Source organism: Polyodon spathula, chromosome 10, assembly GCF_017654505.1.
Source record: "Polyodon spathula isolate WHYD16114869_AA chromosome 10, ASM1765450v1, whole genome shotgun sequence".
Taxonomy (NCBI): Eukaryota; Metazoa; Chordata; class Actinopteri; order Acipenseriformes; family Polyodontidae; genus Polyodon; species Polyodon spathula.
In genome coordinates this window covers 44754497-44770869 of record NC_054543.1, presented here as the reverse complement: position 1 = coordinate 44770869, position 16373 = coordinate 44754497, and the positions used below count along the sequence as shown (strand labels likewise).

Below are 16373 nucleotides of genomic sequence, written 5' to 3'. Positions count from 1 at the left end.
TGTTTTTTTGATGCACCAAGGGAAACAAACATCAGCTTTAGCTCTTGAACATCCAAATTACTGCACTTCAGTCCAGATCTCCAAAGCTGAGCCGGGTCAGTACTTGGGAACTTGCTGCTTTTGCGTTTGGGAGCTCTCCTGGCCTGGTCAGCACTTATTAGGTTCTGAACAGATTTCTGATTCATTTCCACTGAAGCGAGGCTGGTGTTGTATTCTGCTGTAGGGATGCAGAAGCTGCAAGTTGAGTAATCACTGTATGTTTTTGTAACACAGAGGAAGGGAATCAAATAATGACACCAGGGGTCTCTGTAACAACTGGTACTTCTTTAAAGACCTAGTCCAGCCTCGGAGAAAGAAAAGCCAAGAAAGCGCTGTTAGGATGTAAGATCAGCTTTAATTAAGAAAAAAACAAAAATAGTGCAGAGGGATTTTAATACGTTTTGTTACAGTAAATAGGAACAGGCTAAAACACTCCTAGTGCTGCTTAATAACACGATCCAGACTGAGTGAACGGGGAACAGCAGTGATTACGAGTAACCTGCTCACTCGTCAGGTGTGTACATTATTGTTGTTCTTTGTACAGATATTGAACAACGGTGAGAAACAGTGAGGGGTTAACAGGACTGTATGTGGCTGCTGTCAGTACAGTAGCCTGCAGTACAATACAAAAAGCTGGGAACAGGGACTTCTTTTACTGTAACCTGATAGAAATGTGCACCAGCCTTGAACGAGGAACACCAGGAGCACCTCTCTGCCTATCACATGGCTCCAGTGACCTCGTTCTCCAGCAGTGAGAGACGAGAAAAACAGAAATGAATTGCTGAAGAGGGGAGTAAAGCATGTGCTGTTCCAGTGACTGTGCCCCCCTCCCTCTGCAAGCTGGTTCATTCAGCTGTCAGAGCAGAGAAGGGTTAGTTAAGCATCCTAAGGGCAGGTTCAGTGAGTGCACAGCACATAACAGGAATACAGCAGAAGTGAAATACAGATTTTTCTTTATTACTCATTAATAAAGCAATGCTACAATACAGTGCACTGGGACCAAACCTCTTAGCTGTGCTTCCCAGTTAAGTACTCTGAAGAAGTGACTGGGTCAGCTTCTTTTAATAACTTCCACCATTTCATTATTTAATCCAGATTTTTTCACAGGAGTGAATTATTTTGAAAAGCAGCTGGCTGCTTGAGACACACATCTTAACGAACCAGTTTACTTGGGGACTGGCCTCCTTTAAAGGTCCCGCCCTTAATTGTGGTCAGTAGCATTTCCACCTGTGTTTATGAAGCAGTTGGTATCTCTTTTTTGATTTGGGTTTTATGAATGTTTTTGGTTTAATTATGTGTGTGAAGTGCTTTGAGATCAGTGATGAAAGGTGCAATAAAAATACTGTATTCACTGAAAGTGCACCACTGTAGGGCAGCCCTCATGGTTATGTTGGTTCACATCTACCCTTATCCCTTTTTCATTTTGGAGGAACCTCAGGGCATCAACATATTCTAATGCTGTAGTTTAGGAGCTGGTCCCTCTCCTAAAATCATCTGTCTGGATGTATTTTTAAAAGTTTGGTATTTGTTTAAGAAGCCAGATAACAGTCTAGAACAGTTTCATGAATATTAAACTGCATTTTAATCATCAGAATAAATTAAACCCGGTAGTTAATGGGCTCATACAGTATATACATTTACACTTTCACCCTCCTCCTCCTCCTCCTCCTGCCATGTGACAATTCACATACACAGTACCCATTGTTATTACAGTTAACAACACATCGCCTGCCTTCACAGCAGTTCCGTTTGCAAAACCATGACTTCAAATAGTGAGGAACGTCCTCTTTTAACTGGTTCTCATTTACTGCTACGAGGACAAAGGGAGGGTTGTCTCAGACAGACAGCTGAAAATACTTCTCCCAGTCCCTCAGCGATAACCTCTAGACCACACTGCCTGCCTCCCTCCCAGTCCCCTCAACTCTAACCAGTGGAATTAAGGCCACGCAGTTCAGCTGCATATTAAAATGAACAAGGCTTCGGAGTAGCTGATGAATGTTACTCTCAATTACAGTATTGCACACTTCCTTGCTCTAACGTTAATCTTACACACCCTAGGACCCAGTTTTAAACCGTCAGTTGACGTTTGGGGTAAGGACCTGGAACCCGAAATTAATGGGTTTTCTGAAAAGATACTTGGGAATGCAACTGGGCTTCTTGAGAGTCAACGTTTTACCAAATGCTGTTGATTTTGTCTGTGGAATCAAGGCATAGCAGTCTGAGCCATTACAGTATTACCTATGAGCTTGGTTAGACCCACCGGAGACTGGCGCATCGGCCCCAGCTCGGGTTTATGCAATGAAGCTCACAGGAGAACCGAGGGTGGTGCTGTTTGCTGTGCAATGGGAGCCCTGATGCAGTTTCTGTAATAAAGCGAGGATCAAGCTTTACCATTGTGTGCATCTCTCTCCGTCTGTGTGTCTGTACTGAAATGCTCAATCTTACATAAGGATCAGAAAGATTATTTATAAAAACAAAATCATAAACTACTATATATTAGTGCCAGTTATGTAAACCCCCTTTCCCGCTCACAGTCTTCTGATTCTTCACACTCACTATTTCACCAAGTCTTTTGGGTTCAAATGAAATTGGAAAGAGAAAGGCACGATGACATTGTTTAGTTGCCACAGCACCCCCTGCTGGACTGTGCCTCTGCGTCATGCAGGTTAACCCCTCGATGTCTGGCAGCGTGTGTCAGATTCTGCGTGTCCGTTTTTGGCATCTTCTTTGCTAAACAAATAAACATATTTTACATTTTATAAACATAATTTAAGAACAAACATTTATATCGATAGAAGAACCGATATTTATACCATATACAATATTTACAGATAATAGTTTGGATTCTCTTTGTGCTGCTGCCTTTATTATTTCTTATGAACTTATTTTAGCCATAATGCAGTAAGTGAGATAAACAGACACCTTATATAGTGGGTGCTTGGGCTTCAGACAGCACAGAGGAGTCAGTGGCTCAGTCCCTCAGTCAGGAACAGGATGTTTACCTATTGCAACCATTTACAGACAGAGGGGCCCCAGTTCATTTGCATGGTGATTTAACTCATTTTAAGTTAATTGACAGTCAGGCCATCACTAATCCACCGATTTCACTATTTCAGAATGTTTTGTGTGTTTGTCAGTCAGACAGCAAAATGAGGAGCAAGCACTGCAGTCAAGAGGACTTCAGTTTGACATCTCACCTGTGAGTGTGCCTGTATGCAAGTGTAGGTATGCTTGTTTGCACGTGCGTGCCTGTATGCTCGTGTGTGTGTGTGTGTGTGTGTGTGTGTGTGTGTGTGTGTGTGTACAGGCTCACCGATGGCCAGGAACAGCTCGTTGACGTTCATGGCAGTCTTAGCTGAAGTCTCCATGAAGAGCAGCCCTGTGTCCTCGGCGTACGTCTGAGCCTCCTGGGAACGGGAGGGAGAGACACAGTGTGAGGAGCAGGGACCGCTGGTACAGGCTACCTGCAAACCAGCCTACCACACTTCAGAGGAATGGCATTAGCAACAGAGCCAGAAGCATGCTATGCACTGTCGTGTGCATCTCCCTGCTGAGTCATATGCTAGCAGATATAATATTAAAGTTACTGTAATATCGTGCACTATAGTGCTCCTATCCCTCTGTATCTCACACCTCGTACTCCACCATGCGCCTCTCTGCCAGGTCGGACTTGTTCCCAGCCAGTGCGATGACGATGTTGGGGCTGGCCTGTCTCTGCAGCTCCTTCACCCAGGCCTTCGCACGCTCAAACGTCTCCTACAGGGGGCAGCAAAGGTGGCAGTAGTGAGTGTTTGTGTGTTGTGACAGTACAGAGCTGCAGGTGGCAGTAGTGAGCATTTGTGTGTTGTGACAGTACAGAGCTGCAGGTGGCAGTAGTGAGCGTTTGTGTGTTGTGACAGTACAGAGCTGCAGGTGGCAGTAGTGAGCGTTTGTGTGTTGTGACAGTACAGAGCTGCAGGTGGCAGTAGTGAGCGTTTGTGTGTTGTGACAGTACAGAGCTGCAGGTGGCAGTAGTGAGCGTTTGTGTGTTGTGACAGTACAGAGCTGCAGGTGGCAGTAGTGAGCGTTTGTGTGTTGTGACAGTACAGAGCTGCAGGTGGCAGTAGTGAGCGTTTGTGTGTTGTGACAGTACAGAGCTGCAGGTGGCAGTAGTGAGCGTTTGTGTGTTGTGACAGTACAGAGCTGCAGGTGGCAGTAGTGAGCGTTTGTGTGTTGTGACAGTACAGAGCTGCAGGTGGCAGTAGTGAGTGTTTGTGTGTTGTGACAGTACAGAGCTGCAGGTGGCAGTAGTGAGCGTTTGTGCACGCACCGGTTTGGTGATGTCGAACACCACAATGGCAGCCTGCGCTCCTCTGTAGTACATGGGCGCCAGGCTGTGGTATCTCTCCTGCCCCGCCGTGTCCCAGATCTCAAACTTCACTGTCGTGTCATCCAGACACACAGACTGCGCCAGGAACGCCGCTGCGGGGAGCAAGGGGACAATCAGCTGCAGAGCTCCTCCTTGTTAGACCGTCTTACACTGTGAAGACAGACTACCTTATAATTTAGTGGCACCGGGGCCCAACCGTGATTTAACTGTATTCATGTTCAAGTATGATCAAATCGGGGAAATATGGAGGGAGCCATTCTAACAATTGAGTACGTCATGTTTTATTTAACTGAATAATGGTTTCCACATCTTTATAAAGCAATTTAGCTTTACTTGTCCTTCTGCAGACTTTTTAGTAAATTAATAATTTCCCCACTCATTCATTCATATAATATATATATATATATGTGAATATCTACGTAACTATATTCAAATGAATGTGTATCTAACTCAATGTAATTTAATTCAATGACTGAGAAGCAGAGCCATTTGTCAGTCAGTGAATTATACGGAACTGCTCCTCTGTACAAGGAAACCCCACAAACACGCACACCCACACTCACGCACATGCTCCAGGTGACCTGAAGAAATCACTCTTTTGGGTAAACCCTCTCACTCCTTACCAGCTCCACGGCCCTACTGTACAGCATGGGCACCTGCAAGGTCACTGAACAAGGAAAGAATAACAAACGAGCAGCGATGGTCTGCAACCATCACTTACTACACTCTGGGTTATGCATATTTGTTGCTGAGAGTTTCTGCATGTCCATCTCTGTCTCATGCGTCTGTATGTGTCCCCTAGCCTGTGTCCTCTCACCCCCTATCGTGGTCTCCTGGAACTCGTCGAACTGCCCCTTGACGAATCGAAGCACTAGGCTGGACTTGCCCACCGCCATGTCTCCCAGCAGAACCAGTTTGAACTGGCATATCTTGGTCTGGCCCAAGCCGTTGGGCCGGGCACTCCCTCTGCTGGCCATGGAGCAGCGTTGTGGCGAACGGGCCTCTCTGTGGGTCTCCTGGTGGGGGCGCTGTGCAGGACAGGGTTGGGGGGGAGGCGGCGGCTCACAGCTCTCTCCACTCCTAAAACAAGAAAAGAAAGGCATGTTAATAAATGTATAAAAATAAAAAAAGATGTGAAAGTAAACTAACACTGTGGATGCCGTTACTCTACTGGGGATTCACTTTGTGCAGAATGTTAAATGGACAGTCAACTGCAAAGTAACAGAACACCCCTCTTTACAACACAAACATGACACGTCAGGTTCACACTCTCTAGGGCAGTCGGATAAATGTCCCTCTTAAAATAGCATTTCAGTATCCTAAACTTGCTGCACCCAGCCCTGTGCTGTGACAGACAGACACACTGCCAGAGGCCAGCAGTCCCTCAGGCCCCTGGATGAACACTATCACACTGAGCCCTGGCGCCCCTGTGATGTCTGCTCTGTGCAGTGTGGATGGAAGCTAGTCTGCTGCAGCCATGTGACTGAGCACTGAGAGACCACACTTTGGGAGATAGTTACAGAGGTTTCATCACAAACCTCACAGACCACCAGGGCTTGTTAAAAAATGCTGCCAGCAAGCAAGCTGGATACAAGGCCTCATCTGTTCTGATTAAGGGAGGGAAGGACTGTCCACTTTCAACTGGCCGACTCTTCATCCTCAGTTTGATTCCCAACCTCATTTAAGGATATCCATATCTCAAACAATAGGAATGCAGCGAAGTGTACATGAATGTGTTCTGTGAGCCTCTAACAGGAAAGTGTTTAAAGGCATCTTATCCAGCATTCCCTTCCTAGTGTTGACTCAATGATTTTAAACAGTCTGATGTCACTCTTCTTTCTTTCTGAAAAGGCTCATTTCAGAGTATTCCTTTTCTCTGACGGGACTGGAGGAGGTCTGTTTTATAAATCCCAGTGTTATTGTAAAGTCAAGTCCAGATTTTCTATGCACACTGCCAGCTAAAATCTATAAATAAACATCTCTAGAAAAGACCCTAAAAGTATACATATTGTTTGCTCTAAGCAGTGAAGAGAAATGTATTTATTTTATTTTTTTGTTTGTTTTTTTAAATCAGCCAGATGCAGTCTCTTGTGTGTTTGCCAAGAGATTCCGCAGTTGCTTATTCTGGAGAGGAAGTTCAGCTCCCGAGTGGCAGCGGCCTCCTCACAGATCAGCACCGGAAGCAGAGTGAAAGCAGAAGTCACCCCTCCACATGAATCAGCAGCTTTCTCTACAGACCGTTACTGAGCCCAGTTTCAACACTGGAGAACCAGGCAGTGCCTCACCCATCACAGGCACTACACACATCAGACAGACACACTGACAGATGCCAGTTTGCCCCCCACCCCGTTTTCCCACTTTCACCTCTTCAGTGATAGTCTCTGTCGACTCTCCACAGAAACACAGGTATGCCTCCCAACAGCTATGCAGTCATTACCTCTGCTCCAGCTACACAGTTTCAAACAGGAACGAGCACAGAAGGAAGGTTGGGTTGGGAAGCCCCAGAAGAGACTGGGCACCTATTTTAAGACTTGCTGCCTCACTCAGCTTTATAAATGATGAGATAGGTCTTCAGCACTAAACCGAGACAAAGAGAGTCAACAGAAAATGATCAGTGTCTTATAGCCCGTGCTGCTATTGTACCTCGCCAGAACTCCAGGAACACATACAGAACTCCAGGAACGCATACAGAACTCCAGGAACGCATACAGAACTCCAGGAACACATACAGAACTCCAAGAACACATACAGAACTCCAAGAACACATACAGAACTCCAAGAACACATACAGAACTCCAGGAACGCATACAGAACTCCAGGAACGCATACAGAACTCCAAGAACACATACAGAACTCCAAGAACACATACAGAACTCCAAGAACACACACAGAACTCCAAGAACACACAATCAGAGGCCATACAGTAAATCTTAGAATACGTCAATAAGTCACGCATATAAACGTTTCACATTACACTTATGAAAACACTGGCCAAAACATTGTTATGTTACCTTTTAATACGCTATCGTACCAAACGAAATGAAAATGAATCTGTCAGGCAACCAAACAACAGACAGGCCTCGCATTTTATTACCGAGCTTGTGCAATAAGAACAAGAATAAAAAACAGTACCGTACAGCACAGCTTTAAAAGAAGCACATGCCATACCAGGGGCAGGGTGAACAGAGGACGTGATCCAGAGAGTTTAATAACTGCCCACGGATACACTTATACTAAGGCTGTAAGCTCTGAAATATTTCCACTCTGCAGTGCAGCACATGCAATAGTGGACGAGATTCCTGAAAGGCGAGCAGGTGTATGTACGGATAAGCACATGCAGCGCCTTGGTGAACGTGAACAGCTCCCTGAACCAGAGGGGAAGGTTAGACGCCGGTGCCCAGAACTCGCACAGTACCGAACTGAACATGGATCCCAGCCTCCTCTTAACTGCACAATAACACTGTGACAGGGACACGCTGAGCCTGTCAATGAAACGCAATAAGAAGCCGCGGTCTGGTAGTAACATCGACCACAAGTATTTCCGTAGCAAACACAAAGTTTGAAAGATGGTCAGACAGAAAGACATCTCCAGAAAACAACCGATTCCAATCACACCTTGTGCAAAGAACTACGAGCCACGTTTCATCTCAATGGGAGCGCAGTACCAGCGGAAGCCAGGTTTGCATTTAAATGACAGCATTAAAAAAGTGTCAAGCCAGTCTTGCAAGGCAGCCAGAACGGTTCCAAAGAAACTCTGCCCCAAATTACATTCACAGCGCCCATTGTCGGGGTAAAGTCTGAACAAAACGGCCGGTCCCGACCGGCCCTGTGTCGTGGATGACAGGGCTCCCCCGGGGTATAGATTACGAGTAAATTACCTGATGTCGGGATAAGAAAAGCGACCTTCTCTCTTCGATCTGCTGTCAGCGGGCTGTTGTTGTTTTTGCTCGCTCTGTCAGATGACCGTCTCCTACTTCCTGCACAGCCGCGCAGCCGCACTAGCCAGCACTTCATCCATTCGTTCTAAATGAGCTGTGCTGGACTGGCCGAAGGAAGAGTAATGTATCTCAGAGCAACGGAACCACATGTCGCCAGCAGCAGGCTATATCAATCGCGGGTTTGTTTAGTTATTATTTTGAGTTGACATGTTTGTACCGATAGATCGTGTCAGTAGTGTTTAAGTCGCAGGGTGCTGTTGATAGAAGCAGCTGCATTTTTTAAATTGTGTTGATCATTTATATAACATTATTGTTGTCTTGCAGTCGTAGTTATGCTGTGCGAGGAGAGGCGCTCTAACAGCAAGAAGCAGCAGTTCGGGAAAGACACGGCTGTGAGTTCAGGCTTAGTATTATTTTGTGGTACGCGTTAAGAAGTGCTACACAGTGTACAGCGCTTGCCAAGACACATGCAAATTAATTGAGCTCAGAAACAAAGAAATGCCCACCTGAAGGGGGTACGATGTATTGAGTTTGGACCTTAAAGTTATTTTATATATATATATGTAATTTTACAATTCAGCAAATGTATGTGACTTTAACTGAAGAGGAACATTGTGTTATCTAAAATTGTAAACATAGACGATTTTGTGGGTGAACTACAGTTTGTCTTGTAGTGTTTTGCGCAGTCGTCAATCACAGCATTGACAGTGTGCCATTTTCTGCCGTTACACTGGTCAAGTTTTGGTACATGTACCACATTCTTATGATGTACCACTTTCTAACACCACATCAGTACTGACTGACTGGTGCCATTGGTTCAGGGGGGGCTGTGTAGATCCGCAAGAATGTACCTGACTAAACAGCACCTCCCCACCCCCCCTCTCACCTCTCTCTCCCTCTCCCAGGTTCAGGGCACCAATGACAGCAGCATCGTCAGTAAGTGTTCAGCGGCTGCGCGCGGGTACTTCCACGATGACTTCCTGAAGAGCTTCGTGATGAAGACCGCCCGCCGCGCGCCTCTCATCAACAGGTCAGCCAGCAGTGTTCTGGTACAAGGGAGTACTGTCATTGACACCATGTCATTGACTGCGTGTCACTGACAATGCCGTGTTCTCCTGTTCCCAGGGGTTACTACATCCGAGCGAAGGCTGTTGATCACTGTCTGATGGAGTTTCTGCAGCGAACGCAATCCTGCACCAGGAGACAGGTACCAGCTCTACTGAGCACATACAAGTGTACATTAAAACACCACTGTCCATCATTGCAGAGCTCATTCAGCGTTCTCCTACTGTTCACCTGGATATGCACATGCTGTGATAAGGGGGGCTCCCTCCCTCTCCCACCCTCCCCTTTCTCCTGATGCGCCCCTGCCCTTTCTCCTGATCTTTCCCTCCCCTTTCTCTCTGATCTCACTCTCTCCCTCCCCTTTCTCCGATCTCACTCTCTCCTTCTCCTTTCTCCGATCTCACTCCTTCTCCTTTCTCTGATCTCACTCTCCTTCCCCTTTCTCTGATCTCACTCTCTCCTTCTCCTTTTTCTGATCTTGCTTTATCCCTTCCCTTTCTCTGATCTCACTCTCTCCCTCCCCTTTCTCTGATCTCACTCTCCTCCTATCTCCGATCTCACTCTCTCCTCCTTTGATCTTGCTCTCTCCCTCCCCTTTCTGATCTCGCTCTCTCCTTCTCCTTTCTCCGATCTCACTCTCTTCTTCCCCTATCTCTGATCTCACTCTTTCCTTCTCCTTTCTCTGATCTCACTCTCTCTCCCCTTTCTCTGATCTCACTCTCTCCTTCTTTCTCCGATCTCACTCTCCTTCCCCTTTCTCCGATCTCACTCTCTTCTTCTCCTTTCTCTGATCTCACTCTCTCCTTCTCCTTTCTCTGATCTCACTCTCCCTCGTCTCTTAGCTGCTGTCCCTGGGAGCTGGGTTCGACACCTTGTATTTCCAGTTGAAGGTGGGGGGAGAGCTGAGGGGTGCTGTGGTTTTCGAGGTGGACTTCCCCGACGTGGCACAACGCAAAGCCGCCCTGATCAACAGAGACCCCGCCCTGAGAGAAATACTGGGGACCACAGAGTCTGCTGCATCACAGCACAGTAAGAGACTACAGCACACAGTCCCTGCTACCTAGGAGTTTTTGTTGACTCAGAAATGTCTTCATCTAGGCAATGTGGGGAAGCTATAAAAAAGGCTAACAAGATGCTCGGATACATTGTGAAAAGTGTTGAATTTAAATCAAGGGAAGTAATGTTAAAACTGTACAATGCACTTGTAAGACCTCATCTTGAATATTGTGTGCAGTTCTGGTCACCTCGCTATAAAAAAGATATTGCTGCTCTAGAAAGAGTGCAAAGAAGAGCGACCAGAATTATTCCGGGCTTAAAAGGCATGTCATATGCAGACAGGCTAAAAGAATTGAATCTGTTCAGTCTTGAACAAAGAAGACTACGTGGCGACCTAATTCAAGCATTCAAAATTCTAAAAGGTATTGACAGTGTCGACCCAAGGGACTTTTTCAGCCTGAAAAAAGAAACAAGGACCAGGGGTCACAAATGGAGTTTAGAAAAAGGGGCATTCAGAACAGAAAATAGGAGACACTTTTTTACACAGAGAATTGTGAGGGTCTGGAATCAACTCCCCAGTAATGTTGTTGAAGCTGACACCCTGGGATCCTTCAAGAAGCTGCTTGATGAGATTTTGGGATCAATAAGCTACTAACAACCAAACGAGCAAGATGGGCCGAATGGCCTCCTCTCGTTTGTAAACTTTCTTATGTTCTTATGTTCTTACCCACACGCTTACTGCAGAGGGCACTTGTGGGGTGGGGGGGGGGGGGGGGTGCAAATTATGGAAAAGGTCTCCTAAGTCAAGTAGTTTCCTCTGCAATATTACTGCCCTTGAAATGTGTAGATTTGAAGATGTCACAGACTGAAAAAGGGGACCCTGCAAAGGAGGTTGCTAATGGGGGTATTACTGGTACGCATTTGTACACAGGTAGAGCATGTAGTACTTTTATTAAGATTTGTTCAAGATTTTTAATCCAATCTGGGATCTGAACTGGGGGGCACTAGATCTAAACTGGGGGGGGGGGGGGGGGGGGGGGCACAGCCCTCAAAGGCCCCCTCCTTGGCGCCGGCCCTGCACTGTTCTCTACTAATGCATAGAGGCACAGCCACTGAAACAGCCCGGTCTGGGTATCTGGGCAGACAGAGTTGGGTTCATTCTGTGTTTGCCCTCTCCTGTGCTCAGGTCCCCTGGTGCTCAGCAGCGCAGACTACAGACTGGTGGGTGTGGATCTGAAGGCACTGGGAGGACTAGAGAGCGCTCTGAAAGAGGCAGGGCTGCAGACCAGCACCCCTACTCTGCTCCTCTCTGAGGTGGTGCTGACATACATGGACAACACCAGGTGAGGGCAGTACTGAGTGTGAGTGGGAGAGTGAGTGTATCCCTCTCTCACTGTGTCTGTCTCTCAGGTCTGAAGCTCTGATCCAGTGGGCGTCTGCTCTTTTCCCCTCCTCCGTGTTTGTGATGTACGAGCAGCTCCACCCACACGACCCCTTCGGAAGGGTCATGCAGCAGCACTTCCTGCAGCTCAACTCCACTCTGCACGCGCTCAGTCGTTACCCAGACAAGCAGGCCCAGAGGCAACGGTTCCTGGACAGGGTGAGACACACACACACACACTGACATGACACGCACACACATACTGACACACACGCTGACATGTACACACTGACACTGACACTGACACACACACACAAAAATAGACACACTCCAGTCTCACCTTGCACTCTTAATCAAACCCTGTTGTTTGGTTGTTTATAATTTTACATAGAATTGTGACCCCTATGAATCCAGTAGCATACCAGGGCCTCTCACCAGCCCTCCCTGGGGGTGACTCTGTGTTCCTGTGTGTGCCATGCAGGGCTGGGAGGAGTGTGTGTGCGTCGACATGAACCAGTTCTACTTCGAGTTCCTGAGTGAAGAGGAACGCAGTAGATTGGAGCGTCTGGAGCCCTTCGATGAGTATGAGGTAGAGAGGCTGTGTGTGTGTGTGTCTGTGTGCCTGTGTGTGTGTGTGTGTCTGTCAGTGTGTTTGTCTGTTCTAAAGCTTCATCTGCCCATTTCCGCCTTTCATTGTTTCAGTGCTTCAGGTAGTGAGGTGTGAGTCCTGTCCTGGCAGCGATGAAGACTGTCTCACTCTAATGCTGCATGCTTTCGTTCCACAGGAGTGGCACCTGAAGTGCTCGCACTATTTCATCCTGGCTGCATCGAAAGGAGAGCTGACGCACCAGCCCCTGATCTGCCCCCCTTGTGGTGAGACTCCCCCTCTCGCTCTCCTGTATATCCGCCTGTCCTCAGGGAGTGTGCTGTCTGCCCTGGAGACTGAATGCTGGTTCATGCTTCAATCAGGCTGCTGCTGCGGAGAGCGATGCCTGCTGTCTCTAGCTGTGCGATTGTCTCATCAGCCTTAACAAGTGAACTCAGCTCTGGTGCTCGCACACCGGCTCGCAGTGATTTATAATTAGAGCTTCAGACTTTCTGTTTTAACTGATAAAAACTGATAAAACAACATTGATACAAAAAAAAAAAAATGAAATCGGGGTATAGCTAATAAACACCGGAACATTGGAAATGGTTACTCAATTCACACTGACTTCACCCCTTTCCCATTTAAAAAAACAAAACCTACTAAAACTGAAATGAATGGATTTTGCTTCTATTTTGTAGCACGTGGCTGGGGCTCAAGTGACCATCGATTATTCGATCAAGGCCTCTGCCACATTGCCCATGTCGATTCTGGCAGGGATAGAATGAATCTCATCCCTGCCAAACATAAATTCAAAATAATACGCTTTTTATTAACACAAAATTTACATGGGTGGTGCTTCCGCCCTGCCACAAATAGCAAGACACTGTTTCGATGCAATAAGACCGATTAACATCCGACTTGATTTCTTGATCTGAAACAGCTTTTGGCCTTACTGTTGAGTGAGCGAGTTCTTTGCTTTTTCTCCACAGAATCTCCAGTCCCAGCACTGGTGCCAGCACTCAGCTCCCAGTTGCTCCCAGTCTCTGTTGTACCCTTGGAGCCTGAGGGAGTTGGACTGTGCTGTACTGGCCTGCCCGGGTCTGGAGTGGGTTGTACTGACCTGTCTGAGTCTGGACTGGGTTGTACTGGTCTGGCTGGGTTTGGACTGGGCTGTGCTTCCCTGTGGCCCGGCAGCGCTGTGTTGGTGACCGGGGGGGCAGGAAGACACGGCCGAGGAGCCCAGACTCGGATCCTCATCAGAGACAAGGCTGTCTGGAAATGTGCCTGTCCCAGGGGCACAGAGTTGGGTGAGGAGATGAGACTGCTGTGCCAGTGTGCGACGAGTCTGCTGAAACACTTGTCCATTTCACTTTGTTTCTTATAGTTTGAACTAGTGTCTGATCTCCAGCACGCAGTCTAGTGCAAGGTTAGTACTGCAGTGGAGGAATGCTACAGGACATGCAGATCTCAGAAAAGAACAAGAGAGAGGGAGAGTGTTGTCTGCAGGTTTGGGTATAGTTTGTGCTGCTCTTCCAGACTCCAGCCAGGTGGATTTAGTTTTCTGTTCTGTATTCGGTCCTCATTGAGATTTGAGGGTCTTGGAAATGAGATCATTACTTTTATAGTTTACCTGGCTGGCCTGCAGTGACTCATTTCCTCCTGCAGGTGGCAGGATGTTCCACACGGTGACGCCCGTTCCTGGTCAGCGTTGTGTGGTGTTTGGGGGGCGCGCGTCCCCCCTGCGCCCTGCTACCAGTGTGCTAAGTGTGAGCTGGGACCCCACGACCCCTACTGACCCCAAGCTGAGCGTCAGCGAGCTGAACTGTAGTGGCACTGCGCCCAGACCAAGGTGGAGGCACAGTGCGACACTGCTCACCTTCAGAGGTGAGGGGAGAGGGGGACCTACTGCTTAACTTGCATGTCTATAAAACATAGGGGGAAAAAATGTCGATAGACCAAGTCATTTCTGCAGTTACACTGCGAGTTCCATTACAGGTGAAATGTCTTCCAGTTAGCAGTATTGTCACGTCCTAGGTCCTTGTCCTTTGCGGAAGGTGGGACTGTTTTGTGTAGTAAGTGTGCGTGGATGGAGCTGGGTTGGTTGCAGCTGAACCCTGCTCTGTGCTCTCTTGTGCAGGGGAGAGCTACCTGTTTGTGTTCGGAGGGCGCTCCACCGAGGAGCGGGCTCTTCAGGACTGGCACTTCCTCAAGCTGGAGGAGAACACCTGGACTCAGGTAAGAGCCGGGACACAGGAACATAGTGTTGATTACATGGCAGTCTCCCGGTGTACACACCGATGGTATTTAGAAAGTGACCCCTCTCGTTGAGGTTCAGTTTCTGGGCTCCTTTAAAAGCTCTTCCCAGCATTGCTTTTAGCTTTGTAGATTATATTTGTGTAGCTCTTTGAGATGAGTGATGATGATGATGTGTGTCTCTGTTTCAGGTGCCTGTAGGGGGCGCTGTGCCCGAGCCTCGTCACTCCCACTCCGCCTGTCCCTATGCGGGGGGGCTGGTGATTGCAGGGGGGCTGGGGGGGCAGAACCCGCTTGGATCCACGGTGCTGCTCAGACCTGCCCAGTCCGGCTTCCACTGGCACGAGCTGAAGACTGAGCCGCCCATCATCCCCAGGTAAGAGACTGTGAGGGACATGGAGGGAGAGGTGCTCTCCAGCCACACTGAACACAGGACCTGCCTCCCAACAGTTAAAAACTCCCACAGCCCTGCTGCGTCATACAAGTGACGTATTCATGCTGTGGGTAGTGCGATCAGTTCAGGGCTGGCAGCTGATGCTTTCAGTAATAACCCCCAAACTGATTGTGGTTCTTCCATTCTAGATTTCTAAGACTGCAGAGTGAATGAGTTGCAGAATGTTTGTGAAGGACCCTGCTTTGGTCCCTATCCTTCCCCTCCCCTGGTATTCTCTGGGGAATGTAGCCCCTCCCCCTGACACGCCCCTATGTTCCAGGTACTCTCACACGGCTCATGTGATTGGTGATCGGCTGGTGCTGGTGGGCGGAGTTTGGATCCAGGCTGACGGGGTGCCGGGAGTTGCGGTGATCAACCTGACCACAGGAGGCAGCAGAGAGTACAGCATCGACACGGTTAGTATCAGAGAGAGAAAGGGGATGGAAGGAGAAGATTCATTAAGATGAACACATTTTGTATATTATTCATAGGGGAGGGGTTGTTTCTCGGGTGTGTTTCTAAAAATACAAACTAATTTACAAAGTCCGAGGATTTGAAATTGGTGGGTTAATGGCATTTGTAATTAGCGACTATAGTCACGATTACAATCCTGTTTTAACTGCCATTAATTGCTACTTTCTGTCTCGTTAGTAGCTGATTCTCTCTCACACACTCTTTCTGTTTCCCCTCGGTCTGCACCACACCGCTGTACCCTGGGGGAGAGGCTTCTTTGACGTCATTTAAAAAATGTCAAAACAATAAATAATCGAGACTGAACAAATTATCAATACTGTCATGATCAGTGCCTGATGCAATGTGCTGCCTTTGTGTTTCTCTCTCATCCTCATTCTCTCTCTCTCTCTCTCTCCCTCCCCTTCTCTCTCTGTCTGTCTCTCTTTCTCAGGTGGCAGTGCCCTGGCCCCTCATGCTGCACTCTCATAGTTCTGAGCTCCTGGATGGAGGGAGGGAGGTGCTGCTGATTGGAGGAGGGGGAAACTGCTTCTCATTCGGGACTCATCTGAACCCAAGACCTGTAACCCTGGACCTGAGCCCTGCCCTGGACTGAGCCCCAATATGCACAGAAGATGGTTCCCAATAGTCAGGGGTATACTTCAATAACTGACTGAGGAGATATCATTATAATTACCAAGACTCCTGTTGTACATTCCATAACACTTCTGCTTTTTAAAACTAGATTAGAGACAGCATTTACTACAAAAGAAACCTCCTAAGTGTGTGTGTGTGTGTGTGTGTGTGTGTTGGGGGTCGGCAGGATAATATTCTGGAAAAAATAAAAGGTTTTGTACTAA

At 47.6% G+C, this 16373-nt stretch overlaps 2 protein-coding genes across 3 annotated transcripts; one reads left to right on the top strand and one right to left on the bottom strand.

Moving 5' to 3' along the window:
- Nucleotides 1-377: 377 nt before the first annotated feature.
- LOC121322407 (ras-related protein Rab-5B-like) lies at nt 378-8388 on the bottom strand. The gene is made up of 6 exons (XM_041262323.1): nt 8287-8388; nt 5226-5488; nt 4349-4500; nt 3673-3795; nt 3353-3446; nt 378-2769 (listed from the first exon to the last, which is right to left on the bottom strand). The coding sequence occupies exons 2-6, from the start codon at nt 5383-5385 to the stop codon at nt 2657-2659; spliced, it is 642 nt and encodes a 213-aa protein (XP_041118257.1). The 5' UTR covers nt 5386-5488; nt 8287-8388; the 3' UTR covers nt 378-2656.
- Nucleotides 8389-8426: 38 nt separating this feature from the next.
- Nucleotides 8427-16348, top strand: lcmt2 (leucine carboxyl methyltransferase 2). 2 transcript variants are annotated; one of them, XM_041262320.1, is made up of 15 exons: nt 8429-8525; nt 8671-8738; nt 9252-9376; nt 9472-9553; nt 10254-10440; nt 11594-11750; nt 11818-12007; nt 12270-12377; nt 12574-12661; nt 13367-13684; nt 14043-14261; nt 14515-14612; nt 14822-15006; nt 15344-15479; nt 15968-16348. In XM_041262320.1, the coding sequence occupies exons 2-15, from the start codon at nt 8679-8681 to the stop codon at nt 16127-16129; spliced, it is 2115 nt and encodes a 704-aa protein (XP_041118254.1). In that variant the 5' UTR covers nt 8429-8525; nt 8671-8678; the 3' UTR covers nt 16130-16348. The 2 variants fall into 2 exon arrangements, with proteins under 2 accessions (XP_041118256.1, XP_041118254.1); XM_041262322.1 differs by lacking the exon at nt 12270-12377 and having other exon boundaries at nt 8427-8525.
- The last annotated feature ends 25 nt before the right edge of the window (nt 16349-16373 follow it).

Coding starts and splice junctions, on each gene's coding strand:
- LOC121322407 (XM_041262323.1), bottom strand. CDS start 5,385: ATGGCCAGCAGAGGGAGTGCCCGGCCCAACGGCTTGGGCCAGACCAAG. Junction 3,447..3,672: donor GGCGCATGGTGGAGTACGAG/GTGTGAGATACA, acceptor TCCCGTTCCCAG/GAGGCTCAGACGTACGCCGA. Junction 2,770..3,352: donor CGAGCTGTTCCTGGCCATCG/GTGAGCCTGTAC, acceptor TTATTTGTTTAG/CAAAGAAGATGCCAAAAACG.
- lcmt2 (XM_041262320.1), top strand. CDS start 8,679: ATGCTGTGCGAGGAGAGGCGCTCTAACAGCAAGAAGCAGCAGTTCGGG. Junction 14,613..14,821: donor AGGAGAACACCTGGACTCAG/GTAAGAGCCGGG, acceptor TCTCTGTTTCAG/GTGCCTGTAGGGGGCGCTGT. Junction 15,480..15,967: donor GAGAGTACAGCATCGACACG/GTTAGTATCAGA, acceptor TCTCTTTCTCAG/GTGGCAGTGCCCTGGCCCCT.